This window comes from Corvus cornix, chromosome 3 (assembly GCF_000738735.6).
Source record: "Corvus cornix cornix isolate S_Up_H32 chromosome 3, ASM73873v5, whole genome shotgun sequence".
NCBI classification, from domain to species: domain Eukaryota; kingdom Metazoa; phylum Chordata; class Aves; order Passeriformes; family Corvidae; genus Corvus; species Corvus cornix.
In genome coordinates this window covers 10,566,343-10,582,659 of record NC_047056.1, presented here as the reverse complement: position 1 = coordinate 10,582,659, position 16,317 = coordinate 10,566,343, and the positions used below count along the sequence as shown (strand labels likewise).

The 16,317-nt window shown below is 47.0% G+C and overlaps 1 protein-coding gene across 5 annotated transcripts in view; it reads right to left on the bottom strand.

Annotated features, from left to right (window-relative positions):
- Positions 1-1,023: 1,023 nt before the first annotated feature.
- The window catches only part of SERTAD2 (SERTA domain containing 2), a 79,321-nt gene continuing 64,027 nt past the window's right edge, over positions 1,024-16,317 (bottom strand). For all 5 annotated transcript variants that reach the window (XM_039568545.1, XM_039568547.1, XM_039568546.1 and 2 more), the window contains one exon: positions 1,024-6,530. In XM_039568545.1, the coding sequence (XP_039424479.1) occupies positions 5,582-6,526 (945 nt within the window). In that variant the 5' untranslated portion in view covers positions 6,527-6,530 and the 3' untranslated portion in view covers positions 1,024-5,581. The remainder of the gene's footprint in view (positions 6,531-16,317) is intronic.

Sequence of the window (16,317 nt, the reverse complement as noted above, 5' to 3'; positions counted from 1 at the left end):
CCATGTCCGTACGGGAGCTGATCCCGTCGGGGCCGCGGGGCCTGGGTGGGAGCCGAGCCCCCGGGGAAGGGTTCGCGCCGTAGCCCCGGCTGCGCTTTACCCCTGCGAGCGCAGCGCCTGCTGAGCAGACAGAAATTCAATCCCCAGGCCGGCTTCAATTCTCCCACTTCTCCTTTCTTTGCGTTTCTCGCGCCCCGTGTCCCCGCAGCCATTTGTCCCCGGGCGGCAGCTGGTGCAGGACCCGCGGGCGCTGCGCCGTAACACGAGCCCGCTCCCTGCGGCCGGGATGCTGCGTGCGGCACGTCGGGACGGGGACAACTTGCTGCTTCTCCCTCTGGCTCTTGGTTCGCTGGGAATCCAAAATGGAGCAGTCGTGCCCCTGTGGGTGTGGGAGGCCGGGCGAGGCGTGCGCGGGGGTGACTCATGTGCTGAGCACCGCAGCCGGGGCCAGCCCGGGGCGCTCCGGGGCTGACAGGCACGGCCACAAAAGGCTCCAGCTAAAGGCAGGGCCGAGATCTCCCTCCTGGCTGGCCCTGAAAGCAAACACCAGGCACCTGGAGGAGTGGGGAGGGGAAGAGGGCACTGATAAATGAAACGGTGGATTAAGGTATCAGGTGTTTCTTGCTGGGATTTAATGCCCCGAAGGACAGCGCATTCCGTGTATTGGAAGCGGGCAGGTCCCGCTCCGGGCCAGCCCGGCTGCTCCCTGGGAAGCCGCTCACAGCCGGCTCAGAGCTGCAGCTCCCTCAGAGCAGAGCCGAACATCCCTCGGCACACGCAGCCCAGGAACGGCCACCGCGGGCACCTCTCTGTGCTGGGGAGGACAAAAGCCTCACAGCAGGAACACGCCTCGCACAAGGCGAGGTTTCTCTTGTTCTGTCAGGTGGAGTGGGGTCAGACCGGGCTGTCCCTCCCCTGTCCCTTGCCACCTCCCGCGAGCGAACCACACCCCCTCCTGCAGCCCTCATGGGGTCGTTTTTCCCCGACTGCCCTCTTTCGTGAAGGGAAAGAACAAAGCCAGAATTTATTTTAATTGTTTATTGTATAATATAAAACTACAAAAGTAAGACTGCTCATTTCCATGTACATTTGTCCAATTGTTTTTTGATTACAGCCCATACCTACATATGAATACAGTAATCTGGTTTCAGATGTCTGTAATATTGCATAGAAAAGGCACAGCTCTAAGGTCTGTGGGAGGGGAAGGGGAAATACAGCCTTTTTTCTTTTTTTTTCTTTTTTTTTCTCTTTTTTTTTTTTTTTTTTTTGACAATAACAAGCCCTGTTCAAACAACCATGCACTGAACATGTCACACTATTTACACCTTTTCCAGAATCTTGGCCTTTGCAGGCACTAGTATGGAATACGTTCAGAACTAGATAGGAGTTGAGGTTGGGATTTTATCTGCAACTTGTGTTTTTAAAGAGGTTCCAGAACTTGCATTAGGCTTATTTTCAGAAAAAGAAAAAAGTGCTTAAAAAAGAACTAATTTATTTTAAAATGTTCAGTCTCATTAATAGAATATTGAAAGCAACTTGCACAGAAGCAGGATACCGAAACCTGACTGGGAGGGGTTGGGTGTGGGGGCAGAAAAAAAAAGAACAAAACCAAAGCAAAAGAAACCCTGTAACAAGAACAAAAAGTTCAAAACATGCCAGAATGAATTAAACCATTTGTCAGACAGGACCCATTGCGATTTACTCAATTTAATAAAGTGTAAACTTTGGATTCAAAATTATCAGTTTTAAACAACCCAGACTCTTGCCACACAGCATTGAGGAAAAACCGAATTACCTTGCACAAGGTCCGAGTTTCTCCCGACAGTGATGGCTTCGGACGGTGCCTCGCTGTGTCGCTGTCCCAGCTGGCTGCAGGCGGTGCCCGATGGGTGCCCGGCCAGACGGCGCTGCCACGCCGCTCTCTTTTGAGGGACGTTCCCCTCCCTTCGCTCCCAGGGCTGTGGGGTCCCGCTGGACTCCGGAGGGACTGTGGAGCCCAGGACTGACTGCTCGGACACAGAGCCGGGGGCTTGGGCTGCACGGGGCGGTCGGGAGCTTGTGCCCAGCCCTACCGCCGCGCAGGGACGTGGTGTCAGCTCTGACACAGCTCCTGGGGCCGGAGGGAACATCCTGCCCCCTTCTATGGGCATCCAGCCCCAGGGGTTTCTGCTGGGCCTCCCATGGGTGTTTAAAAACAAGGAAAAAAATAATCTTTTCTAAACCTTTCCCAGGCCAGCTTGATGGAGATGATCGCATTTGCTCCTGCCTTGGATGGCAGATTCCAGTAGCGTGCCAAGAAGCCAGTGGGGATAGGAGCCTGATTAGGACTAATTTTGAACATAAACCTGTCCCTCCTCCATACCTTTTTTTGCATATTTCAAACAACCAGACCCATATTAGAAAAAGAGTGTAGGGAAAAAATAATCCTGTGATCCATGCATATCCTGACTGGAACTCAATTCATTCTTTCTGAATCTGGCTCCCATACCCTTTTTCATACAGATTTACATTCCTACAAGAGGATACATTCCTACCATACATTCTGTACATGTTACAATCCAGATGTTGTTAGCTTCACAATAAAATAAATATATTTACAGAAGAAAAAAAAAAAAAGAATAAATAATTTATGAAAAAAAAAATCACTTCAAATCCAAAGCTCTCTTATTCTGCTCCCATCTTGTCACTTCATTGCACGTTAATGTCAAATCTCGATCCCTGGTGTAGGTCTCAGAGAAATTCCATGCATGGCTGCTGTTGGGACCACAGCACAGGCCCAGCTAGAGACAGTCAGTGACTGTGCAGGGGGAAAGCCACAGCTCAGCCCTTCTGACACCAGCCTTCCCAACCTTCTGCTGAGTCCCATAAGTCAAATATGGTTTTGTCCTATGGGATTCCTGTAAGGATTCTGCCACAGGACATGCACTTCAGCACCAAGGAGCCACGGACACCACCCAAGTGGCAAAGTGGATTTAGAGCTTGGCTCCTGCTCTCTGGATACAAAAGCTTCAACTGACCCCACTTAACAGCACCGGTCTCTGAAAAGGGCACTGATGGGAGCTTTTGCCTAGCAGGTGGTATTTGTGTAATTACATAAGTAATCCCAAAAAACAGGCAGCTCCAGTGTCCTGCAAATCAGTTTTTGACCATGGTAAGGGGCAAGTGCCTACCACGTTCCCGTGTGAGCCTGATGCTGTTACAGGTTTGTGCAGGATGTGTTCCCAGGTGCTCGAGGTGCAGGGTCAGACAGGGCTGTGGGTTCTCCTGCAAGGGCCGAGGATTGCTGTGGAACAAGGGCTGCGTGGGAGCTGGACCTGCCCCCTCCTCCCCACCCTCCCTTTCCCTGGTCCCTAAAGCTACACTTGGTCAATAGTTTTCTGTTTGAAGCAATAACTTCCTTTCTCTTTAGTCTGTGTAATGACTGCAAATCCATCAGCATCCCAGTGCTTCACAGCTTGGGAAAAAGAGGAAAGCAAACCCACCCCCCTGGGCCAGTGCTCCCCTCCTCCTCCAGCCCTGTCTCTCCCTGGCAGATGAATTGGGAGCCAGAAGCGCCTTTCGCAGCTGTACATGATGCATTTCATTTCGATTAGGAGTTCCTTCATTGCAAAAATGTATTTGCTCTCATCCTGTGTCTGTGTGCATATCTATGTTACATCTATCTATATACTAATAAATATATATGGCCTGTTTTAAAGTGCCAATTTATAAAAAGCTGCCTCCTTAAAAGGCAGGCAAGACCCAATTTCATCCATGACAAGAAGGGAGCAGAACTGACTGAATATTGCCAAATGACATAAAACATAATTTAAAATTTCTTAAATAAATATAAAAGTTATTCCTAAAGAAGCCATAGGCATGTCAACAATATAGGTTGTAACCGGCACTCGACAACTAAAGTACCATTGGAAAACTAAAATGCCACAGCAACTTCAGCAATAGGCATGATACATTGCAAACATTTTTTTCTTTTTAAATTAAATGTACACCACAATGAACTTAGGAAAAAAAAAAAAGCTATTGGTGCAGTAAGAAGACTTCTCAGGTGTCACGGGGGAGGGGACCATGCATAGAAAGCTGTGTCTGTATACTCCTTGTAAAACGGGTCTATAAAGTGTAAAGCAGGTAACACAGTTGATACAAGAACCCAACTCTATACGAGATGCCAAGTGATGTCACACGACTGGCTCCAGTTTCGACAGCAATGGATATTAAAGCGAGTCCATCCAGTGCAGGTACGAGATGAGCTTCACTGCAGTAATACTGAAGTTGCCTTTTTCAGCACTTAGCACAGTGAGGTGGGAGAGGGAAGGAGAAATGCTCCAAGAAAGGGCGAGCGGACGCTCCCAGCCCCACTCTCTGCCCGCGCCCGTCAGTCAGGGAGGTGCCACGGGAGGCTCTCGGTGGGCTCTGGGCACAGTCGCTCCCCCTCACACCATTCCCAGGAGCTCCGGGTGAGGAGGTGCCGATCTCCGCCGGGTTAAGGCTCCACGTCAGGCGGGATGCGGGCCTGGGGACAGCACCCGGCCCTGGGGTGGGAGCTGCGGCCACGGCAGCGCTCAGGACCTCTGGGGGGGAAGTTCCACAACTGTTTCCTGCCAACTGCTTCACATACGTGTTGGAAAAGGACATGGCTCTAAGTTTCAGGAATCACAGTAGTGCGCAGTGGGTACAGCAGGGAGCAAACACTTGTGAAACTCCGACAGAAGCAGCTCCCAGCCCTTTCTTAAAGCACTTTTTTTTTTGTTTGCATTCAGGGAAACCGACTGCAGGCTTATTTGATCCAATTTTCTCTTTGCACCATACACATATAAAACATTACAACTCTGTATAAAAGTACAAGTGGTTCTTGTACATCTGAATTATGCAGGAACTATGTGAGCAAATCCTATCAAAATAGCTATTTTTTTGTGTGTATAAACAGCATTTGTTTTTAGAAAAAACAATATCATAAACTGCAGAATCTGTACAAAAATATAAAATAAATTTGGGCAGCAGTTTCTAAACAGCCATGTAAATGCAACACTTAAAGAGGAGCAGGTTAATGCCTCCAAAAGGCTGAATTGCTAAAGTCAACCTATACAGGGCTAAAATGGTATTGAGATTATCTAAATAATAAAATTTTTTACCTCTTGCAATAAAACTTATAGAAAAAATAGACAAGTATGCACATGCAATTTACAGCTTTCCCCAACATAATCCTTGTGCTTAGCTTTTACCTTTTTTTTTTTCCTTTTTTTTCTTTTTTTTTTTTTGTAATAACATAACATTGTCTACAATACATATTCTTTCCTATACCAGGATATTCGGTCTTCCTTGAGGAACCACTTTAAAAAAAATACATTAGAAGTGGTCATACATGGATGAAGGCACTCCAACTCTGCTCGAAGCAAAAACTAGTGTGATCCTTTTCTTTTCAAAAAAGGCAAGCAAGGATGCATGCACAGTGCTGTGAATCGGGGCTGGGAGGGACTATGGAAATACTACCAAGTGTATATACTGGTACTTAAAATTAAAAAAAAAAAAAAAACAACCAAAAAAAAACCTAACAGAAAAAAAAGTTGCTATATTTTCTACTATTTTAAGACCCAACAAGCACCTCCATGATGTGATCCAGTTCTGTGAGATCCATTTTGAAAGGCTGATTTGGAGTTACTGGTTGACTGCTGTACGGAGCAAGAGTTTTTAGGAGCTCATCTGCTGAGACAGGAGCCATTTTTGAGGCAGCCCCTGTGGCAGACGTGCAGGGGTCAAAATCATACATGGACGTATCAATGTCAGCGAACAGAATGTCATCCAGGGTCAAGTCTGTGAGGAAACCTGTGGAAGCTGTTATCTCAAAGTTGCCAGGCAGGGGGTCCATGAGTTTGGATTCAGCCGTTCTGCTCTCCGGGAGGCCCTCGGGCTTGTGAATGTTGGACTCGCTGGGCTGGGCTTTAGAGTCGTCGGCTGCTGATTCGGCTGCTACTGCCTCTGTGGAGGTAGGTGCTGGACAAAGCTCCTCGATTTCGTCCAAGGCTGAGGAGAAGCTGTCCTTTACTGGTTGGAGAGCAGGAGGTGGTGGCTTTGTCGGACCATCGTGCTGGACAGCCGGGGAAGTGCAAAAAGTGTCGTCCTCGAGCAAAGAGGCTGGGGTGAGGCAGGACTCCAGGGGCATAGTGCTTACGAAGTCGGCGGGGAGCAGGGGCGGCGAGGCCAGGTGGCTGAACGCCGGCTGCGCCTCGCGGAAGTTGTCGCTGAGAGGGTCGGCAGGCTGCGAAGCGGCCACAAACATGGGCCTCAAGCTGCCTTCTTGTTTGAGTTCTTCCTGGATTCGCCTCAACATGTTGTTAATTAAAACTGTCTTTTGCAAGCTTGGCTCGGTTAATGGCCTGTGGTTATAAAGTTTCATAAGGGAAATGTTGAAGATAGTCTGACGCTGTAAGGTGTAAGACACCTTAGAGGGACCGTCAGTGGGAGACACCACTTTGCCTTCCAACCCATCTTCATGCTCGTCAAACTTCCGCTTTCCTCCTTTCCCCAACATATATCTGCAAGGGAAGAGAGGAGACTGATGAAGACAGTAAAGCAAGTGCACATCTGTCCCCATCAATAACTCGGTCTTGGCCCACAGCAGCCGGATGAGCAAGCAGCAGCCACCTTAATACCAGGGCTCTGGTCCATCCGTGTTTAGGCATGGCTGTGCTGGTAAATTCCAAGCAGGAATTCAAACAGCATCTATAATACTCGAGATCTTGCGTGCTTGGCAGCAGATTTCCTCTTCTTTACGTTAAGCAAACACCTGTCCATAGGTGCACAAGCCACAGGCACTGTACTGAACATTTCCTTACATTCCCTGACTGAGGCAGTGCTATGCCTGGGAATACAAATGTAAAGCACCAAGGTTCTCAGAATGAATTTCCTCTTCTATTCAGAAGTGTGTTCACAGGGGAAGGGAAGCAAGGCTCAAGCAATTGTGTGTTGAGAGAAACTGCCCCAGTGAGGTTGGGAGATCCAGCACTTTGGTACACCAGGATATACATATACAGGTTTATTTAGTGATTGCCTAAGGGCTGAACTACCAGAGCAGGAAATGCAATTATTACACTCAGAATTAGATAAATTACACATGAAGAAGATCTGTCAAGTCTTTTAGTCTAATCCCCAAGACCACTCTCTGCACTACACTCTGCTGCTGGTCAGAGGGCAGATTTTGAAGGAAACAAAGGGGATTTTACCAAACTTGCCCTGCATTATAGATAATTTCTGAGCTAAGATTAAGTAGGGCAGTTCAATCCCCAGTGCCCAGTGAAACATCTCTTCCAGGATGTTTCAGAGCGCCTGGAAATGCTCCTCTACACAGCACAGTCCCAACTTCATTTTGTCACCATTATTTTTGTGACACAAAGATCCCCCCAAATGCAGAGGAATGAAGGAATCGCTGTGCTGTGACAGTAGCACGACCTAACGTTATGCTCTCTCATTTTCCCAGGTAGAGTGGTGAGGTGCTGGAGCTCTAACCCACTCACTCTTTTAATAGCATCACAAGCAACTCCCTGTTCATTCCTGCATCCCTCCCTCTGTTTAACAAATTCTTCTGGCATGAAGAATTCTTCCTTGTTTAAAGGAAAAAAAAAAAAAAGGTGGAAGAGGCTTTCTAGCCACGGCTATCCAGAAAGAAGTTGCAACAGCTGTACAGATTTTTACCCCAGACCTGACCCTTCTCATATTATGCAGCTATCATGTGGGAGACAAAATCTGCCTTCCTTATTTAAGTACAATTCCCAATCTTCCCAGTGGGATTAGTGCCTGCAAAATGACTGCACTAGGCAGGTCTAACACAGTCTGATGGTTGCACACCAGTTCTGCAGACAGACAACGTAGTTAAACATCCCCAAAACACGACCGACAAACATTTAAGAGCAAAGAGCCCCTTGGAAAGCAGAAGAGGGGGCAAAAAAAGTCAGGGTTTCAGTGCTAGAAGAGCTTCAGAAAGCATTTGCTGCGTGGTAAATCCAAAACCAGATTGGATGAAGTGAGCCACTTCTGGTTAAAAGTAAGTCCCAAATCCAGATAATTTTCTAGCATATTATGCAATTAAAAAAAGAAAGGCGGGGGGAGGGAGCAGGCTAAGCAGAGCTGAGGAACAGGTAGGCTGCCATCCAAGCTCCTTGGCCAGCTACCAGCGATTCCCGCGCCTGGAATCTTGGGTGAACAAGACCTCTGAAATTTAGCACTGCTGCTGCAGTCTGGTTTTTCTCTGCTCCCTAGTGTCACTTCCATGGACTACTCCTGAGCTGTGCACATGGGTTTGGGGTGCGAGCAGGGGGGCTTTGCTGTTCCAGTGTTCACGGTAGACACATTTCCTTTCACTTCAGACAGATAAGAGCAAGAAAGGGAGGATCGGGCTAGCAAGAACTAAAAACCCTGCCCAATTCCAGCATGTTTTTAAAGCAGCGAGGGGTTAGGAGGAGACTTAGCAGTCTTCCATCCCTTCCTGCTATCTCCTCCCCCTGAAAAAAGACAGACTGTCCTAAAGACATACCAGTGGCTCCTTCCACAATGCTCTATTTAAAGAAGACATTTTTAAATGGCTTGGGGACTAGAAGAGTTTGAAGTTTGTCAGCCTCTGCCAGGAATGTATAAAAACATTCACTGCACAAAGCAAACCTTTTCCCCCATGATAAAGAAAACAGCCCAGGCTCCATTCCCTGTGCTCAGTTATTCATTATTGCCAGGTGATGCTGCCAAGCATTTCGAACAAACCCAATCGAGTCCATTTCCACCCAAGATTGAGGTGCTGGTAGCGAGCACATTTTTCAAGCTGATCAGTAAGAACTATGGGATCATCACTAAGTAAATACTACAATAACCTCACTACGTCATTTTCCAGGAAGCTCAGAGATGATTCAAGGTTTCCTGTATATGTGACTGTCAAGCTTTCGCATCTCACTCCATCTTCATGTAGCTTGATTCAGAGCTTACCCTTTTAAAAGATAAAATAGATCAGGCAACTCCCAGTCTCACCTACTAGCTTTTCAGCACAACTTTCAGTTTCCTTTTTCCTCACTCACACTCTCTGAAGAGGGTTTAACCCCTAAAGCACCAAAGCAGGATGTCAGCCTAAGCATGGGGGTTATATTCCACCAGGGAGGAGGCTCAAACGAGCACCGCTAGACTCTCAGCTTTATAAAGTTTTATTTTATTCCCTTCTCCTCTGGCATGCAAATGGGAATCATAAAGAATGTTTTCCTCCAGTTTCCATAAATCACTTTACTCATGCAAGTAAAGCAAGGAGGTGATACCTTTTTAGACCAACTCATAGAGTTGGTAAAACCAGACATGCTTGGGGGCTTGCAAGTCTTTCTCTGGTTCTCCATAAAGGAATTTCATAGTTTCTGACCACCAAAGCTTAAGACAATGTTGCCTGCTTGTTCTTTACAGTTCAAGTCATCTATTCCCTCCTTCAATCAACCAGTTTCATGCCAGCTTTAAAGAGATCAGTGTTGTACGTCTTAAGATACTGAATAACATTTAAAAAAAGGACACTGTACAATACCAGCACTTGATCTGAATCAGTTCTGTTCATCTCAAAAACTTTCTTCCTAACCTTTCCAAGCAAAGCTCCTGCTGGGAAAGTGAAAATACCAAACTTAAAAGATCAGTTTGACCAAAGCAGTACAAAATGAGATAAACCTGCACCATTCCAGGTGTCAAAAGAGAGCTGTCCAACCAAGTCATAGAGCTGTGACAGGGGCAGCCAGACAACACCCACCCACCCAAATGCTGCACTGGACAGGCAGAGAGAAACGGTCATGTTCATGGAGGGTCTTTCACGCATCTATTTTGGCTGAGCAGCAACCTCAGCCAGTTGTATTTCTGCTGCATTTTCACCTCTTTGCTAAACGTAATTTTGAGGCCGGGTGTCAAGAGTTGAGACTGGACGTCGTTTTGTTGCTGCTGTTGTTGTTGTAATAAAGGGTGTTGCAGGGTTTTGGTCTGCAAGTGAGTTTTCAATGTTTCTTAGGTATGTGAAACCAGAAAGCTGAAGAAAGACAATGGAAAAGCTGCATTTATCTGGGGATTGGGGTGGGGGGAGTTACTTGGAGATCTTCCCCAATATTATCTACCAGTTGGCTCCAGCTCTGGAAGACCCAGAACCAAAAGCTAAACCACTGTTGCTGAGAAAGATTCAACTTGCTTTTTTGCCCATTTAGGGTGATTGCACGCGCCTCAGCGCCAGAGAAACCCTAGCATTGTTTGGGAGTTGTCTTTTCTTAATTGAAAAACAAAAGTAGTATATTTTTTTCCTCATTTGTGTGTCATTTAGCTTCCTTTTATTGGCTCTTCATGCTCTTCAGACAGAGCTGGAAAAAAAATGCAGTTGGGGCTCAGTAGAAGAGATAATCAGCCTGGAGCGGATGGTTCTCCAGAGTGAACCCTCATCGATTAAACACAGAAGAGCTTGTGCAATGCCTGTGTCTCTGAGCCCACTTAGTGACGAATCCTTTGCTCTCTGGAGGACAGAGGTATGTGCACATTGTGAGAGGAGCACTGTGTTTATTGATTGCGCTTTGGACACTTCAACACCGCTGGACTATTTCTGAAGTCTTTAATAATCGGCACTTTGGCAGAGAAAAGCACCAGATACGTAAAAACAGAGAGGAAAAGTGATTTTGCCCACCCAATAATAAAAATAATCTTTAATTTTAATTCCCAAAGACTTTTAACAGTTAAGTTTAAAATATCCTCAAGACCGAGGGCTCATCTTGGAAATCAATTCTACAATCCACTAGGCCCCTCCCGGCTCATCGAGACAGACAGGAAGGAAAAAAAAGAAGGAGGAACTGAACCCCAAGAGGAACAGCAGAAAAGGATTTTTAAGAAGTGACATTTCCACTCACAGATTTATACCACCCCCTCAGTCAGTCTAGAGGATGAACAGCTTATTAGGGTGAGGTTACTTTTAGAACAAACACCGTGTTGCTCAAAAAGGTAAAAGCATCAAATCCCCGAGTCCACAGGCAACCATTCCTCTCTACACAGCCGAACACTGAAACACAGGTGTGAACCACAGGAGATTGTGTGAGAAGAGGAGTTTAAAGCAGGACCAGTTACTTTCTGAAATATTAGGTAATTAAAACCACAGGTAGGGTAAAAAAGGCGAGAGAAAGAAAAAGGCAACTTGGGAAAATTAGAATAAAACAGTACTTCACACGTGTGCATGAAAGAACCCAGCAAAACCCCACCACACAAAGGCTCCCCATAAGAGCCCCTCAAAGTGCAAAAAGAGCACTGAATTTGTACACTTCACTCCCCAAAGTTTTACAAACCTCAGATGTAAGTGAACCTCACCAGGATTTCTCAGAGAACCTAACCAGTGAATTATGCAAGTGCTTTCTCTGTCACTTCTGGCACATGAAATATAATTTTCCTCTCCTCCATCCTTCACTCCTCATCCTTGAGGGTTCCATTGGTTGTGTCCTGGCCCAACGGTAGTCAATGGATGTTTTGTTACTGACTTCAGCAGAATCAGGATTTGGCACAGATAGCTGCAGGACCAAAATAAAAAGGCCTTTTATGCCAACTGGGTTCAACTGGCAAGACAAGGGCCAGATCCTCTGAGGTAGCAGAGGCAGGTTGAGCTGCTGTGAGCTATTGCAGTGCTGCTGCAGTGCTGAGGGACCACCAGAACTTGTAACCAGTCTCCACAACTTCAAAGTATCTGTCTCCTAGACCTAGGGAGGCAAACCAGTAAACCTCTCTCTCCCTGTCCCTGTTTCCCCATCCCCAAGGCCACAGCAGAGAGAGAGAGAGTGGACACATCTGCAGAAGACCCCTTGGGGCACGACCATGGCTCACTCACCACAGAACGATGCTCCTTGGCCTGCAGGATCCTGGCAAAGCAGAGCAAACCTGCCCCAGCAGGTGGGAGCACAGACATCTGAGAGCACTGGCACCCTCCTCCCATTCAAAGTTACAAAGGAAAAGCAGCGGGGAAAGCCAGTATAAACCTGGCAGCTTCTCCCAGCCTCGCTCAAAACAAGGGGGAAAGCCAACCAGACCAGGTGTCGAGGTTTAACTCCAGGACTGGAGCAAATAAGCAGCATGGACTTTCAGAGGTGGCGGCCACAGCTCGCTGGAAATCACCCCTCCTTGGGGATTTAATCTACTGACACCGGAGTGTTTAAAGCCTGGCATGGCAGCATCCCCGGGAGCAGGGACAGCCTGTTCCATGCAGAGCTGCACGGCCACGCTCCCTGTGCTGCAGCTGCCTGCAGGGTGTGCACCGAGCAGTCGGGAGGGGTGGGGGGAGTGTTCTTTTTTTTTTTTCCACAAGGCTGCTTTCTCGGGATCTGATGCACTTTTTACTTGTTGGAATGTACTGCATCCATGTTGCCTGGCTGAAGAGGACTCCTGACAATGCTGCCTGGTAAGAATTGTGTCTCATGTCATATGTGAGTTAGGAAACAAATCCCACAAACCCCGAAGAGAGGTAAGAGGGAATGGAGCTGTGCAGGGGTTTCTGTCCTCTTCAGAACCAGTGCTCAGACAATCTGCATTTACAAGGTTTGTTTTCCCTGACACATTTTACATTAATTCTGGCTGCTCTTTTTTATTTTTTTTTTTTTAACTGAGTGAGGTTTAATAAGCACTTACAAAACTCTCCTTTGGAGCATATAAAAAAATTGGCCTCCTGGGTAGCTCTGTGCTTCCAGAGAGTATGGGGATTATTTTTATGTTTGCAAGTCTTCACTGCAAGGCTGCCAGTGCCAGCAGTAACTGTAAGTGGCAGGTACTTCTCACACATATTTTACAGGGACCTAACTCTTCCCATCTCCTGTGGTGGATGGGTAAACCTCAGCTCTTCCAGAAGAAACAGAGAAGCAAGTAAAGCTCCTCAGCACCCCATGCCTGCATTTAGCAAGAAAGACAGCTTCTCTCTCTCTAAAGAAACACAGCCTTAGCCCCCTGCTTTAGGCACTTCACACAGAGTGAAGACTGAGTGAAGAGCAGCTAGCAGGCTGAGTGACAGGGGTCTTTTCTGCTCTCCAGTTAAAATCAAAATAAGAAGGAAAACCATAGTGGGTGACTCTCAGAGGCTAATCTAAGTAGAACTTAGTTAGGGACTGTGCAAGGAAACCTCTGGCAAACAGGAGACAACAGAGGAAGCTCAGACTCTCATTTGAGAAGCATCTTGAGTCGTGCAGCTCCCACGGGGGTTTGCCTTTGAGACTCAGAGCCTGGAGTCCCCAGGTCCCCGAAGGAGTGTCCATGTTAATCAGAAAGTAAGGTGAAGCCTTCCCTAGCAAATAAGCAATGCAATTATAAAGCCAGTCAATAGTGTAACGCCAGCCAACGTGTTCCAGTGATATTTTGAAACTGTAATCTGATCCTACTGTTTCCATCCTCGTGCCTTGCCTGCTCTCCCTTGTTGCATACTGTACTATTTGAGGCCCAGAGGGCAAAGCAAGCTCTTGCTGTTTGTTCATGATCAGAAACTGCATTTGGAGCGAGAGCTCTGCGTGCACCGCCCACACCACTTTCTTGAGAGTTTCTTAAACTTGCAGCCCGCCGAAGCCCTGCTAGAAGGATCTCTGCAAAACAACCAAAAACACAAACTCCACTTCTGCCTCCCGTTTCCAGCTCCTTTTCACCACGCTAAAAAAAGGCAAAGCCGCAGTCTAAGGCAATCTCTGACTCTGCAGTGTGTTAAGCCTTGCAGGAAACATATGCTTCTATTAAATTGGAAACAGTTTCTAATGCTGTCAGTTTGCTAAATGTAACATGTTCCCCTGGAAGAAGTGGAGCAGTTTTAATGTTTTTGACTAACTGCACACATCCAGAGTACGTCTGATAAAGCTGGAATGGGCTCCAATAAATATAGCTTAGAATAAATTACTGCCTCATTAAGTAATTGTTTGGAAAAAGGACAGCAGGTTTTCTAGATTATAGCCATGTTATTAAGGGTGTTTATAATATTAGGAATTCTATCAGGGTAGCAGAAGTTAATGCAAGTTTAAATCAGAGGAGCACTTGTTAGATTGTTCAAGCATTAAAGACTGCCCTGGCAGAACCAGAAGGTGGACAAGACCGCACAGGTTCTGAGCATGGAAAGCCAGCAAGGCACGCTGCAAACCACTGTGAGGCTGAAGGCAAGAGCAAAAGCCCTGAAAAACTCTGACAACTCCTTCTCAGTACGAAGCAAGAGGGAGGATATACCTGGGTAATACACCAGGGTTAAGAAACATTTATTCAATATTCACATACAGGAAGGCAGTTGTCTTTACTGGAAAAAAACAGAACAGGTTCGGATTCCCCAGCAGAACTAATTTCTGTCTCAAAGATATCAAAGCCAAAATGTCAATTCTCACATGTTCTGCTTCAGACAGGACTTCCCATGTGCTTCCTTATAAAACAGTGCCCAGAAGATGCAAACAAGCCCCCAACCTGCCCTTTTTCGGTCTCGTCCTTGGAAGCTTTAGGAGTCACACTGTCTACAATTGCCAACCCTGCCACAGCCCTTCACAGGCCTGGTGCAGACATTGCCCTGCTGACTACCAACCACCTGCTTTGAGCCAGATCAGGGTGGAGGAATCCCCCCTTCCACTACCAGGAAATGCTCTGTTAGGGTTACCTGCTGAGGGGAGAGAGATTTTCCAGAAGATGGCAAAGCTGCCCTCATCTCAGGTCAGCTCTGTGCCAAATCTCCTTTACATCCTTCCCCAGAATGGCTACACACACTGTCTACTCACAACAGTGCCCGAGCCACCACCAGGAGCCTCCTCCCCGGTGTTCAGCTTAGCTGGGCTCTGTGCTTCAAAGAGCCACCAAAAAGAGCCAGGCTGAGGCTATTTTGAAATTTGGGTCTCCATGTGGCAGTGTTAAGGAAGCAGCCAGGCCTGCCAAGTGTGAATCGAGTTCTATCGTGCTGTGAACACAGGGGCTCAGCACTCTGCTGAAGGACTAGGAGCTGCTTTACACACCTGGGCATCAGCAGCAGGAAATGAGAGCTGCAGTAAAGCAAACCAGGCACAGCACTAGGCCAGATCCTCTGACTTTACTACGTGATTATTCAGCAGACTCTGCTTGTTGTCACCCAAAAAATATGCGAGGACTTCTACACACAAGCCTCCCTGGGATCAGCCAAGAAGCTCTTCCTGCTCCACACCACTGTTTCTTCCCACAAGTGCAGCACTCCAGGCTTCCTTGCATGGAAGCAGGAGATGCCGGTCCCCCAGGCAGGACCACGATACCATGAATTCCCATGTCAGTGGGCAGGGAGCCACGCTGGAGCCAGTGCACACAGCTCCATGCTGGGAGAACCAGAGCCATCTCTTCAAGAGGTGGAGCAGCAGCAATTAAGATGGCTGTGTACTGCTCCAGGGCCCAATTCAGCCAAGACTGTGCCTTCCATTCCTTCCCACTGCAGAGCCAGCAGGCACCAGCACAGCGCAAGTGCTGTCTAAAAAGAGACACCTCACTTGTAAATGAAATTCAAAACAATCTGAAAGAGCTAGAACAGCTACCAGAAAGTGACACAGGCTGGGAAATACACACTCCCTTTTCACTGCTAAAATTACACGCCTGTAATGACAAGATGCTACCGGTCAGGCTCTGAGGGAGAATGATGAAATAGCCAGCCCGGCTGTGCATCCCTCCTCCCCTGCACTGGCGCATGGAACAATGGATTACGGCAACGTTGTGTGGTATTGTACAAGACATCTCTATTGGCACGCACGTGTCACGGGCTGCCTGGTATTTTTGTGTACGTAGGGACTGAGCACTGCAGAGCCATCTCCACTGGACCTGGATAATTCCTGCAAAGGTTAATGAGAACTGTGCATGCACCCACAAGAGACGAGACCCCTTCGTGTATAATAAGGGAGAGAGTTTTTCTCACCTATGTATAACTACTCTGTTTGAATCCTATCATAGCATCTTTTCCCCAAAGATACCTTGTTTTTCCCCCTTGTCACGGACCCTTAATAAACACATGGGGGGGGGGAAAAACCCCACTACTGAAAGAACTGAATGGTTTACCAAAAAGTAGGTTATCGCTCTGAAAACAGTGTTGAATAAATTATCACAGTCAAACTGAAAAGCAGCGAATGGCAGGAGGGAAGAAGAGGAGAAAGGGAAAAAAACAAACCTCTGAAGAAATATCTACTGCAAATGCACCATACAAATCCCAGCAATGACAAGTCATTTTAGTTTCTGGCCTGCAGATTTTATTTGCTAACCAGTTTCACGCTGCTGAGAGTTAGGAGAAAAGAAAGGTGTTTCCCTGGCAATTTTAAAGTAGCTTAAACAGCACATGAGTTGTTTTCAACATTT